Source organism: Myripristis murdjan, chromosome 24, assembly GCF_902150065.1.
Source record: "Myripristis murdjan chromosome 24, fMyrMur1.1, whole genome shotgun sequence".
In the NCBI taxonomy this organism is placed as follows: domain Eukaryota; kingdom Metazoa; phylum Chordata; class Actinopteri; order Holocentriformes; family Holocentridae; genus Myripristis; species Myripristis murdjan.
In genome coordinates, this window is record NC_044003.1 from 2,357,853 (window position 1) to 2,369,972 (window position 12,120).

General features: G+C 42.5%; 1 protein-coding gene across 1 annotated transcript in view; it reads right to left on the reverse strand.

The window, feature by feature from the left end:
* Nucleotides 1-1,277: 1,277 nt before the first annotated feature.
* LOC115356447 (NLR family CARD domain-containing protein 3-like) overlaps nucleotides 1,278-12,120 on the reverse strand; it is a 66,393-nt gene continuing 55,550 nt past the window's right edge. The window contains exon 6 of the mRNA XM_030047617.1: nucleotides 1,278-2,292. Coding sequence (XP_029903477.1) covers nucleotides 1,763-2,292 — 530 coding nt within the window. The 3' untranslated portion in view covers nucleotides 1,278-1,762. The remainder of the gene's footprint in view (nucleotides 2,293-12,120) is intronic.

Sequence of the window (12,120 nt, forward strand, 5' to 3'; positions counted from 1 at the left end):
GTTTCCAGTCAGGATGCTTTCAATCGCTCCTTTGTAGAAGCGGACAAGAACTTGGCGTGGGAATTTTGCTTTCTTAAGTTTCCTTAAGAAATACAGCCGTTTCTGAGCTTTTTTAACCAGGGCAGAGATATGTGAAGTCCATGACAGGTTCTCTGTTATGTTGATTCCCAGGAACTTAAAACTGCTCACTTGCTCCACCTCAGCTCCATTGATGTAGACAGGGTTGTGTGTCTTTGCCTCCTTTTTTTGAAAATCAACTATCAGCTCTTTGGTTTTATTGACGTTGAGCAGTAGGTTGTTTTCTGTGTTGCATTCTGCAAGATGGTTGATTTCCTCCCGATATGAAAACTCATCATTGTTGGAAATCCGGCCGATGATGGTGGTGTCATCCGCGAACTTCACAATACAGTTCTCTCCATGTCGGGGGTTGCAGTCGTGGGTGTACAGCGTGAACAGGAGGGGGCTGAGCACACACATAAGTTATGGAAGCTGTTGGATTTTCTTTGCTCTGTTTGAAACAGAAAGCAAACAAACAGAAAGTGTGCACCCACTGTTAGAAAACATGGACTGGATCCCTCCTTCACATAAAACTACAGCCCAATTGGACCTCAGCACAGAACACAACTGATCACAGCCTCCTGTTACACAGACTGAGGCTCTGGCTGGGGGTTTCTGGAACAGCTTCAGAACGACTACCTGTCGGATAGGAGGCTCAGAGTCTCTGTGAATAACTGTGTCTCTCCAGGTTCTTCTGTTACAGTATGGTGTCCCTCAGGGGTCGGTTTTGGGACCAATTTCATTTTCTTGATTCATGCTTCCCCTTGGGCAAATTATTCATAGACATGACGGTTCCTTTCGTTGTTATGCTGATGATACGCATGAAGTACCTGCTCGTTTCAACCAGAACTTTCAAGGCTCTTCATGGCATCTGATCTCTTCTCTGACCTCTTAGTACTGAACATGCTGGTACAAACTTTCAGATCCACAGGCAGACGTCTTTTGTCAGTTTTGGCGGCCCGGCTGAAAGCTAAAGAGGACAGAGCCGTTACGGCCCCGAGGCTCTGGGGTCCTTTCTTAAAACAAACTTTTCTGATTTTACTTCACCTGTAATTTTCTTTGAACCGTCTTTTAAACCCTATGAACCATGCACTTTTCACAAAAACCCTTTTTTCCACCATTAAAATACCAAATGTGGACTTGGACACGCACTAAATGCACTTCACCATGCTCTGCAGACTGTTTTTATGACTCTGTCATAAAAACAGAGCCCCTTGTGTTTTTAGATGTGTTGGTTTCCTGTGCCCTCATGGTGTCAGTCTCATTTTAAACAGCCCAGCTTCCCACACCTGCCCTGATTTAGATCCATCAGCCCTGATTGATCTGTTCCCTCCCTGGATCAGCGGATCCTCTGTTTTCTCCTGTCTTGTGTTTTCTTGTTTCCTTGTTCGTCTCTGGTGTGTTTCAGTTCTGTGTTCATTTCTGTCTTTGTTGGTTCATGGTGTGTGTTTGCCTTGCCTGTTTTCAGAGTCTCTGAGGTCTAAATTCCTGTGTTAACCTGACTTAATTATATTAAATATGTTAAATGCTGCAGGCCTGCCTGGTCTCCTGCATTTGGGTCCACCTGCTCTGCTGCATGTAACAGAACCTCAAATCTCAAGTCTCAAGTCACTGTGTGTGCAATTTCAGTCCAAGTGCCACACTAAAATCCCCATCTCTGGTGTGTGTGTGTGTGTTAATCCACACTGAAGGCGACTCTCACTCCTCAAATCTCACACAGAGACACTGAGGAGTCATCTACCCAGAAATCAAACCCCGGGTACAGAGGCTCAGTGAAGGTGCTGTTGAAGGTGTGGAGGTGGATCAGTGTGTCAGAGGAGACGCTGTAGAAGGACAGAGAGCCAGCAGGCCAGTCCAGATACACTGACACTCTGTTAGAGGAGGACGAGGCAGCGATGTTTGTATATCTGTTATTGTGTCTGACAGTGAAACCACCATCAGAGCAGATCAGACTCCAGGACTTGTCATTCCTGCCAAGCCCACAGTCATCACTGTTTCCTTTCCTGTTGATTCCTCTGTAAGTCACTGATATATAAACTCTTCCTTTCTTCTCGACCTCCCAGTAGCAGCGACCAGTCAGACCATCTCTACACAGGATCTGTCTCCAGAAGTCAAACCTCTCTGGGTGATCAGGATATGGCTGCTCCTCTGTCACTGCTGTCGCCTTCCTGTTGTCCTCAGACAGGACGAGGTTTCTGTGAGCTGTGTTTGTGTCCAGTTTGAGTTCACAGGAATCTGATGGAGAGAACAAGACACAACAGACCTACTGTGGTTATTATCTGCTGATTTATTACCAGTTTGATTATTGATTTATTAACACTTTGATGATGACACATTTTAAATGCCAAATTGTAATTTGTCATTGTTTTGTGATAATTTTATTATTTTGTCAAGCCCAATTAGTCAAACTGATTATTACTGAATTGTATATTTGATTTTATGAGGGACATTTCTAATTGTTATGGTTTTTGTTGCACGGGGGACATATTTTGGTGCGACACCTACCTGTCTTTCACATGCGCTTGCTATGCATTGGTGTTGGATGTGGTGAAGATGGACAACTGCTAAGCTGGCGTTGTTCAGACAATAAGTTGTGGTGGCAGCCGCTTTGTCTGCTAATTTACGTTTTGGAGAACATTTGCTCATTTAGAGATTAAGTTTTATGTTTATCTCTGGATTTGGAAGAAGAAAGTTCTGAAGATTTCCTCTGGACTCATTTCATATTTCAATATTGTTAGTTATTTTATTGTACTTTTATTTTATATCTTTTTGTATAATTATCCGGTAATTCTGTATTTATGTTTGTGTATGTGCTTATAGTTCGACGGTGACGTGGTGACAACAAGGTGACAAGTGGTTTAAATAAAAGTCATCTGTATGAAGAACAGTGGTGCAGTTTATGTCCCGGAGGGAGTGAAACACATTTTGTCAGCCGTCCTCTTCATTCACAGCAGGATCTGAATGGATGGACATCACAAACTGCTGTGGAAATTCACTTTACATCTGTAAGAGCCATTTATACATGTATAAAGTCATTTATTAATTTGAATGGAATAATATAACAAAAACACTATTACGGGACTATTTATCAATGGGTCCTTTAATAACTGAAAATGTATAAAAGTTTAGACAGTTGGGTAAACTGTTCTAAGACCTTGGATATAATTTTGGACAGTTTTTTGTGTTGAGATATTGTGTCTATAATTTTAATGTCTGAAAACAGCAAAGATGGAGAGGTAGTTTAACAAATAAGCAAGGCTTTGCGTGAGTGTGTTAACTGTTTTTACTGTATGTGTAAAAATTAGTTTGTAAAATGTGTAAATATTAAAGGAATAAAGACTGTCTTTGGTGGAGCATCAAATGTGATTTTGTTTGGTTCAACAGGTAAAAGCAGCTGAGAACAAGTAGAAACTGCAGCTGCAGCATCTAAACAGCTGAATGTTTGCTGCTTTGTGTTCAGGAGTCAAACTAAATCCACACTTACACTTCCTCAGACCTGGTTTCAACCACTGCTCTCCACCATGGTCCACCCTGGAGGAAGAAACAGAGTCAGAGCAGCAGATTCTCTTTGATGATGGAAACATGGGCAGTAAATAACCTTCCCTATGAAAGATTTAGCAGACCACATCACTCATATCCACCATTAAACATGAAACAATATTCCTCAGCCCTCTGTAAGACATTGTGTGTGTCTCTCCATACCTGAGAGCCTCCAGTCTCCAGGTTGGATCCTCCAGTCCAGCAGAAAGCAGCTTCACTCCTGAGTCTCCTGGATGATTGTAGCTCAGGTCCAGCTCTCTCAGATGGGAGGGGTTGGAGCTCAGAGCTGAGGCCAGAGAAGCACAGCCTTCCTGTGTGAGCAGACAGCCTGACAGCCTGCACACCATCACAAACACAATCAGTCCACCACATCATCTGCTTTGTGATTTCACAAAAACCTACACAGGTTAGGATTCTGATCAGTGACATAAAGCTGCATGTAAAACAGGTCTGAACTGGTCATGTGTTGAGCAGGTTGAGGAATCCTGACCTGAGAGTCTCCAGTCTGCAGTGTGGACTCTCCAGTCCAGCAGAGAGCAGCTTCACTCCTGAATCCTGCAGCTGGTTGTTACTCAGGTCCAGCTCTCTCAGACTAGAGGACTGGGAGCTGAGAACTGAGGCCAGAGCTGCACAGCTTCTCTCTGACAGATTACATACACTCAGCCTGAAGAGGAAGTAAAGATGGAAACAATAATATGACACTTGTGGAAATAACAATATGTCATGCGCTAAATATGTCCAGTTATCTTTGAACCTACACAGATTTCCTGGAGGCTTTGACCAGTGGCAGCAGCCCCAGAAGAGCGTCCTCTGAAGCAGAGTATTTCTTCAGGTCAAACACCTCCAGATCTTCTTCTGATGACAGTAAGATGAAGACCAGAGCTGACCACTGAGCAGGGGACAGTTTGTCTGTGGAGAGACGTCCTGACCTCAGGTACTGTTGGATCTCCTCCACTAGAGAATGGTCATTCAGCTCATTCAGACAGTGGAACAGGTTGATGCTTCTCTCTGGAGAGGGATTGTCCCTGATCTTCTCCTTGATGAACTGGACTGTTTCCTGATTGGTCTGTGAGCTACTTCCTGTCTGTGTCAGCAGGCCTCGTAGGAGAGTCTGATTGGTCTGCAGTGAAAGACCCAGGAGAAAGCGCAGGAACAAGTCCAGGTGTCCATTTGCACTCTGTAAGGCCTTGTCCACAGCACTCTGGTAGAGGTGTTTCAGTTGGGAGGTTGATTGTTCTTCTGACAGCAGATTGACTCCAGAGTTGATGAATGTCACAAAGACATAAAGAGCAGCCAGAAGCTCCTGAACGCTCAGATGGACGAAGCAGAAAACCTTGTCCTGGTACAGCCCACACTCCTCTTTAAAGATCTGTGTGAACACTCCTGAGTACACTGAGGCTGCTCTGATATCAATGCCACACTCTGCCAGGTCTGCTTCATAGAAGATCAGGTTGCCTTTCTCGAGCTGCTCAAAAGCCAGTTTTCCCAGAGACAGGATCATCTCCCTGGTCTCTGGAGTCCAGTGTGGATCTGTCTCAGTTTTCCCATGATACTTGACATTCTGCACTTTGGACTGAACCACCAGGAAGTGGATGTACATCTCAGTCAGGGTCTTGGGCAGGTCTCCTCCCCCACTGGTTTTCAACACGTCCTCCAGAACTGTAGCAGTGATCCAGCAGAAGACTGGGATGTGGCACATGATGTGGAGGCTTCGTGACGTCTTGATGTGGGAGATGATTCTGCTGGCCTGCTTCCCATCTCTGAATCTCTTCCTGAAGTATTCCTCCTTCTGTGGGTCAGTGAAGCCTCTCACCTCTGTCACCATGCCAACGCACTCAGGAGGGATCTGATTGGCTGCTGCGGGTCGTGTGGTTATCCAGAGGTGAGCAGAGGGAAGCAGGTTCCCCTTGATGAGGTTTGTCAGCAGAACGTCCACTGAGGTGGACTCTGTGACATCAGCCAGGATCTGGTTGTTCTTGAAGTCCAGAGGAAGTCGACACTCATCCAGACCGTCAAAGATCAACACAACCTGGAACTGCTCAAACCTGCTGATTCCTGCTTCTTTGGTCTCAGTGAAGAAGTGATGAAGAAGTTCCACCAAGCTCAACTGTTTCCCTCTCAGCAGATTCAGCTCTCTGAAAGTGAATGGAAATGTGAAGTGGACATGCTGGTTGGCTTTGTGTTCAGCCCAGTCCAGAGTGAACTTCTGTGTTAAGACTGTTTTCCCAATGCCAGCCACTCCCTTTGTCATCACTGTTCTGATTGGTTGATCTCTTCCAGGTAAAGGGTTAAAGATGTCTTCACATTTGATTGGTGTTTCTGGTCTGGCTGGTTTCCTGGATGCTGTTTCAATCTGTCTGACCTCATGTTCCTCATTGAGCTCTCCACTCTCTCCCTCTGTGATGTACAGCTCTGTGTAGATCTGATTCAGAGGTGTTGGGTTTCCTGCTTTAGCAATCCCCTCAAACAAACACTCAAACTTCTTCTTCAGGTTAGATCTGAGTTCATGTTGGCACCCTGCGAGAGTTCCTGAGTGAACAAACAACAAAAAACATCAACAAATGGAAATTGTATTAAATGCTCGGAAATGTATCTATTGGCCCATTTCAGCTGTAAGCCAAACAACAGTCTGCAGAAACAAACAAAGAGCTGCACATCCTGATGAGGATTTAGGGAGAATAAAGTTCACAGTTCAACAAACAACACAGCGCTGCCTCAGCTGGAGTTCTGCTGCTGCTGTCCTGGAGAATTCAGCAGGACATAACGAGAAAACAGGAGGAACTTTTCACCAGGCAAGCAGGAAGTGGAAAAGCCGCCCACTGAAAAAAATGCTTCAGTGTAAAAAGTGACAGAGGCTGACATTGAATTAATGGTTTATGGTATTCAGCAGATGTTGACATGAAAAAGTGTTAATAAATTTACAAAAATGTCTTAAAACATATTTTCACTTTGTCATTATGGGCTATTTCGTGTAGATTTTTTAAAAGAAAACTATACTCAAATCAGTTTTAGAATAAGTCTGTAACAGAACAAAATGTGGAAAAAGTGAAGGGTTGTGAATACTTTCTGATGGCACTGTATATTTAGCAGACCACAGGTATTCAAAACCACAAATAAAGCTTGCTAGGGATATCAACAGTTAAAATAAAACCCTGGAAAAGTGTACAGCATGGGGCATTTTTGTCTAAAATGTACTCCCCCAGATTAAATGGCAGCTCTGCTATTCTAATTGGTGAACTGTATCAGAACTGCAACAGAGCACATTATAATATCAGATGTTAGTAAATCACTGGCTAAACTGGTACCAGTTATTTTGTAACAATAGGCAGAACCTGAACTTGACGGGTTCTGAAGAGTCCCAGGTTGTGGAAAGTTCCAGGTTTCCCTTGACAGTGGAAAAGGGCCACATGACATCGATTTAGCTCATAACTGCTGGTGGAAAAACGAGTCCTGACCGTGTGCAGCCAAATGTGAAAACGGTTTTCATGTGAACTTTGTGTTCAGCTTTTTACACAAATATTACAAATCAACACTTTAACCAGGTTATCTGTGGGGATTGTGCTCATTTCCCTTCCAATCTGGAATGATGAGATCTTGTTTTAGAAATGTCTGTATTTACAGCAGAGGGTAGAAATACAAACATTTCCATTTTCCCATCATTCCTCCTTTCCGTCCTGTTAAAGGAGTTGAAAGCCTCTTACTGCTCTGCAGACGCTCAGCCAGCTCCTCCTGCTTCATTCTCCTCAGGAAGTGCAGTGTGATCTGCAGAAAAGCCTCTCTGCTGCTCCACCTCTGCTCTTCCTCCTCACCGTCCAACACCTCCTCATCCTCCCTCTGCCTCTCTAAGCATTCTGGGTAATCTGGCCTCAGAGACCTCTGGAGGTTTTTCAGCTCCTTCTTCACAAAGGTGACCATGTTCTCCTCCAGCAGCTGCAACAGAAAAATAACAGAATCAGACTTCCACATTAAAATCTGGACACAAAACACCAAATCAAATCCAGGTCAAAGAGGCTGAAAGATGTAAAGAGAGCAGCACGGAGACGATTCTGAGCAGAATGGTTGTTTTTCAGTTGGTATGTTGTTGTACATTTACACACCATAAATATGGAGGCCAGGTCTGTTTGATGCTGCTGGGCAGACTGAGCACTGGGAACTTCTGAGCTCTGCTGGTGGACTCTGTGGAGGACACACACACACACACACACACACACACACACACACAGGAAACTCAGTCAACAGAGTCTGAAGGTTGTGAAGTACTGTGAATCTGAAAATAGAAAAAAAAAAAACCCATCTGTTTCATCATCAGTTTAAAATAGTTACCCATGATCCACAGGGTGCTGACTGTGTTTGAAGTTCTCATGATGATACATAGACTCCTCACTCCTCATGGACACACAGCTGGGCTCAGGGGAATCTGGTCTCTCCTTCTGGATCCTGATAGAAACATCAGGAACACAGTGAAGAAGATCTGAGTCCTAATACAGAAAATTGTAATTTTACTTTCTCAATAAAGTCAGAATGCTAAGATAATAATGTCTTACTTATTTTTAGAGGCATATTTGTCTAAAACTTATACAGATTTATTTGTTTTGTCAGTTTCGTTTTCAACAAATTGTGAGCCTGTAAACTCCTTTGAGACTTTATCAGAGATTGAGGGATATAAAATTTAATTTGAACTGGACCTTGAAACTCAGTCAAGAATGGGAGCTGAACCAAATCTATATCTCATGACTGAATCTGATAACAACAAACCCAGCTGTTATTTTTCCTTCTTTTTCTTATCAGTGTTAAATAATTAACTTTGAGCAATAAAGTGGTGTCCAACTTTGAAGTCAAATCATTCATAGACCTGTCACTCTTAATGGACACACAGCTGGGCTCACGTCGAGGCTTAGGTCCAGGTCCAGGTCTAGGTTCAGGTTCAGGCCTTCAACACAACACACACAGAGCTTTTCCTGTGAATAATGCTGCTGTGCTGATTTGCCTGCTGAGCTCTGAGATGGAGAACAGTCATGGACAGTCAGAGATCCTCGTCTTACCTCTGAGCTTTGGTCTGGCTGTCATGTTCTCCAGACAGAGTGGTTCTAGAGGCGGGGAACCTCCTCTCTCTCTTCCCAGCCGGTTCCATAGCAGAGCCAACACCTTGACACAAACACAGCGGCTGATTGATGACAACAAGCTTTCCATGACAGGATGTGTGCTGTCTTCCTGTCAGCACCATGTCACATATACAGAGTGGACGTAACACTCAGAGCAGCCGCCCTTTACATCAAACCCACTGAGCAGCTTCATCTACAGAGGACTTTGAATCCTCTGGGACTCTTCACACATGGACTGGAAACTACTGACAGGCAGAAAAGTTTTATTTCATCATCTACACAAAATTCACTTTGTCATTTTCTGAGGGGAATTTTGTGGAATTTTCTTGTAATTTAACCCATTTAAGCCCACCGGCAACTACAGTTGCTGAAGTCTATGCCTGTCATTTTCTACTCAAAATAAAAAATCTATATGTTATTCATATAGTTTTCTTCAATAATATGATAGTAGACAACTTAGACAAAGGTTTCAAGAAAAAAAAATAAGTTTGCAAGTGCTTCCTGTCAAATGACATCATCGACTTCCTGCCCCTTCCTCCCGAGAACATGGCGGCAGCAAACCCTCCCAGAAAGAGCTCATTTTCTTTAAATTATGATGTTTTCAACCCTGACATGTTTATATGTATTTAATCATACAAGTCTCTTGAATAACCCAAAAAAAGAATTTTGTAACTGGGATGAATAGTTTATTGTTTATGGGCAAATTTGTGCAAGCGGCAACTATAGTTGCCGGTGGGCACATAGCTTGTAGCTACCATGGGAAAACACTCATGAATTACTTATTTTAAATTGTAGAATGATGTACAATGGCTCATTGTAATCCTCTTAGATTACCTTTTCTAACTATATAAGGACACTGGTGTTCAAAAGCCACATGTCCCTAGATTTTGACACATTCACACACCTCATCGTGCTTGCTGCTAACATAATCAATCCTACTTTGCTTTAGTATTGAACTGAGGCAAAAAAAAAAAAAAAAGACTGTTGTCCAATTGGAGATGCTTTTCCCTTCATACACAAGTACTAACCCCAACCAATGCTCCCACCCCTCCACCCAATCCCCCCATTTGGTAGCTAACACACACACACACTCTCCCCAGGACCTCTCCCCAGTCCCCCCCAATCGCCTCCTCTGCTAAATGTTAGCACTTTTCATATAATAATCAGGTACCAAATGAATAATCATGTATATATCCATGGATGACATGAGAGGAAAATCAGTTTTTAGAGGTTTTGGGTCATATTTGAAAAATGAAAAGTCCACACTGTTTTTACATGAACTACAATTCATAATGTTTATGTTTTATACGATGTTTATCTATTTCACATGCGCTTTATCATTTCTAACTTTATAAGTTTTAAACTTGTTATGGACTTTTAAAAAATGTTAATGACCCTTTATGAAATTCTTGTAATTGGTTTCCATTTGCTGCAATTGGTGCTTTGATGTATCCAACTTGTTCCCACATTTTTGTCAGTTTTGGATTGACAAAGTGTTATTTAATGTTTTAAACCTTTGAATTGATATTTTAATCTTCAATTTTGTGCTAAAACAGATTTGAGCTTACATGTAGCTCCAGCATAAAGATTGTTTATCAATAAAGAAAATTGCTGGAATATTTTTTTTATTTCATGATTTGATTTGACCATTGTTCAACATGTAGCTTAGAGGAACCAGGATTCGAACCAGCAACCCTATGATCATTGGGTGACCCCATCACTATCTGCCTGGACCAATAATTCATATCCATGTACAGTTTTAGATCAATTGCTCAAGCCAAACTGAGGAGATACAATGGCAGCTTACCAGCCATTGATTTACTGGTTTAGACCTTGATACAAGGTATGTGCCCACCGGCAACTATACATACATAACATGATTGTTAGTGACTCAACTGACATAATTATATGCATGAAACCTTTGAAAAAAATTTGGGCATAAATGGGTTAATTACAAATAGGTACATATTTTCAATAATTATAAATGGTTTCCTTTTTATACTATTTTTTCTGGTTATTCTTTTCATTTTCCGATTCATTTGTGTTTATTTCTGTCAAATAATTTTCCTGAAACTTTGTTTTATTTTATTTTTACTCATTTGTTGGGTTGGTATTGAGGCCATAAAGCAGCTTAAAAAACAATAGATGAAATCGTTGGTGATGATGTTTTTCTGTCCTGCGTCGACAGCAGAGGAGGGTTCATCCAACTGGTCTGACTGGTTGTCTCCTGTATTCTTTCAGTTTTACCGATGAACTGAATTCAGATTACAATCTACCTTACACCGACTTCAGTCACCTCTAATAAAATACATTTTAAAGACTTTAGACAGAGTTGATTTTGTCCTCAGTGTCAGAGAACAATGTTGAAAATTATGACACAATGAATATTTACATCTGGAAACACAGAAATCACATTTTGAAAGACGTTCCACCATCCAGTTATGAAGCACAAAGTTAATTAAACATCTCTAATGATCCCTGGTCGGCTCTTTACCTGCTGAGTCACATCCACATCAAATCCAAGAGCCTTTCAGCTTCACCTGGAGAGGAAACCCAGAGAGAGAAGACGCTGCTGACTCTCCTGAGACAGTCCTGAGTGTGTGTGTGTGTGTGTGTGTGTGTGTGTGTGTGTGTGTGTGTGTGTGTGTGTGTGTGTGTGTGTTTGTTTGTTTTGGAGGAAACAGGGTGCTGCTCCGCCCAGTCGAGTCCCAACACTGACCTTCTAAGCACCTCAGCACGCAATACACTACTACTCTGACTTTGCTCACCACTAAAAAACACATTTTAAACATTTCAGATAAAGTTGATTTTGTCTTCAGTGTCAGACATCAATGTTGAACATTATGACACAATGAATATTAAAATGTGGAAACACGGACATCATGCTTTGCTTCACTGCGTCACTCCAGTGTGTGTGTGTGTGTGTGTGTGTGTGTGTGTGTGTGTGTGTAACTTCAGTCTCAAAGTCCACAAGTTGATGTTTGTGGACTTTGCCCTTGGTTCTTTAGTTGATCTGACTGTAAAGGATTTGATACCTGATATGGGCAGAGATAAGGCCTCTTGAGCAACAAGGTAATAAAGTAATTCAGCGCTGCACAAAAATAATAAAGTAATAAATATAATAAAGTGCTGTACAAAACAACACACAGTGATTGAGTGAGTCTTGAGCTCCTGACCCTGGACGAGGTGGAGCAGAAATGGCGCGACTCTCAGCGTGAGGTGAAGACACACATCACGTCCACAGTGTCGGTGCTGTAATGCAGCAAGTGAGGTCGTGTCTGCCAGCATGTGAAATACCCAGTCAACCCAGTCACTGTGAGACTGTCCCTGTCACTGACCTTCAGAACCAGGTGGCCATGTCAAGCTTCATCCCCACGTCTGTCCACCTCCTGAAGCCCTGAGCTGAGCCTGCTGGGCTGCC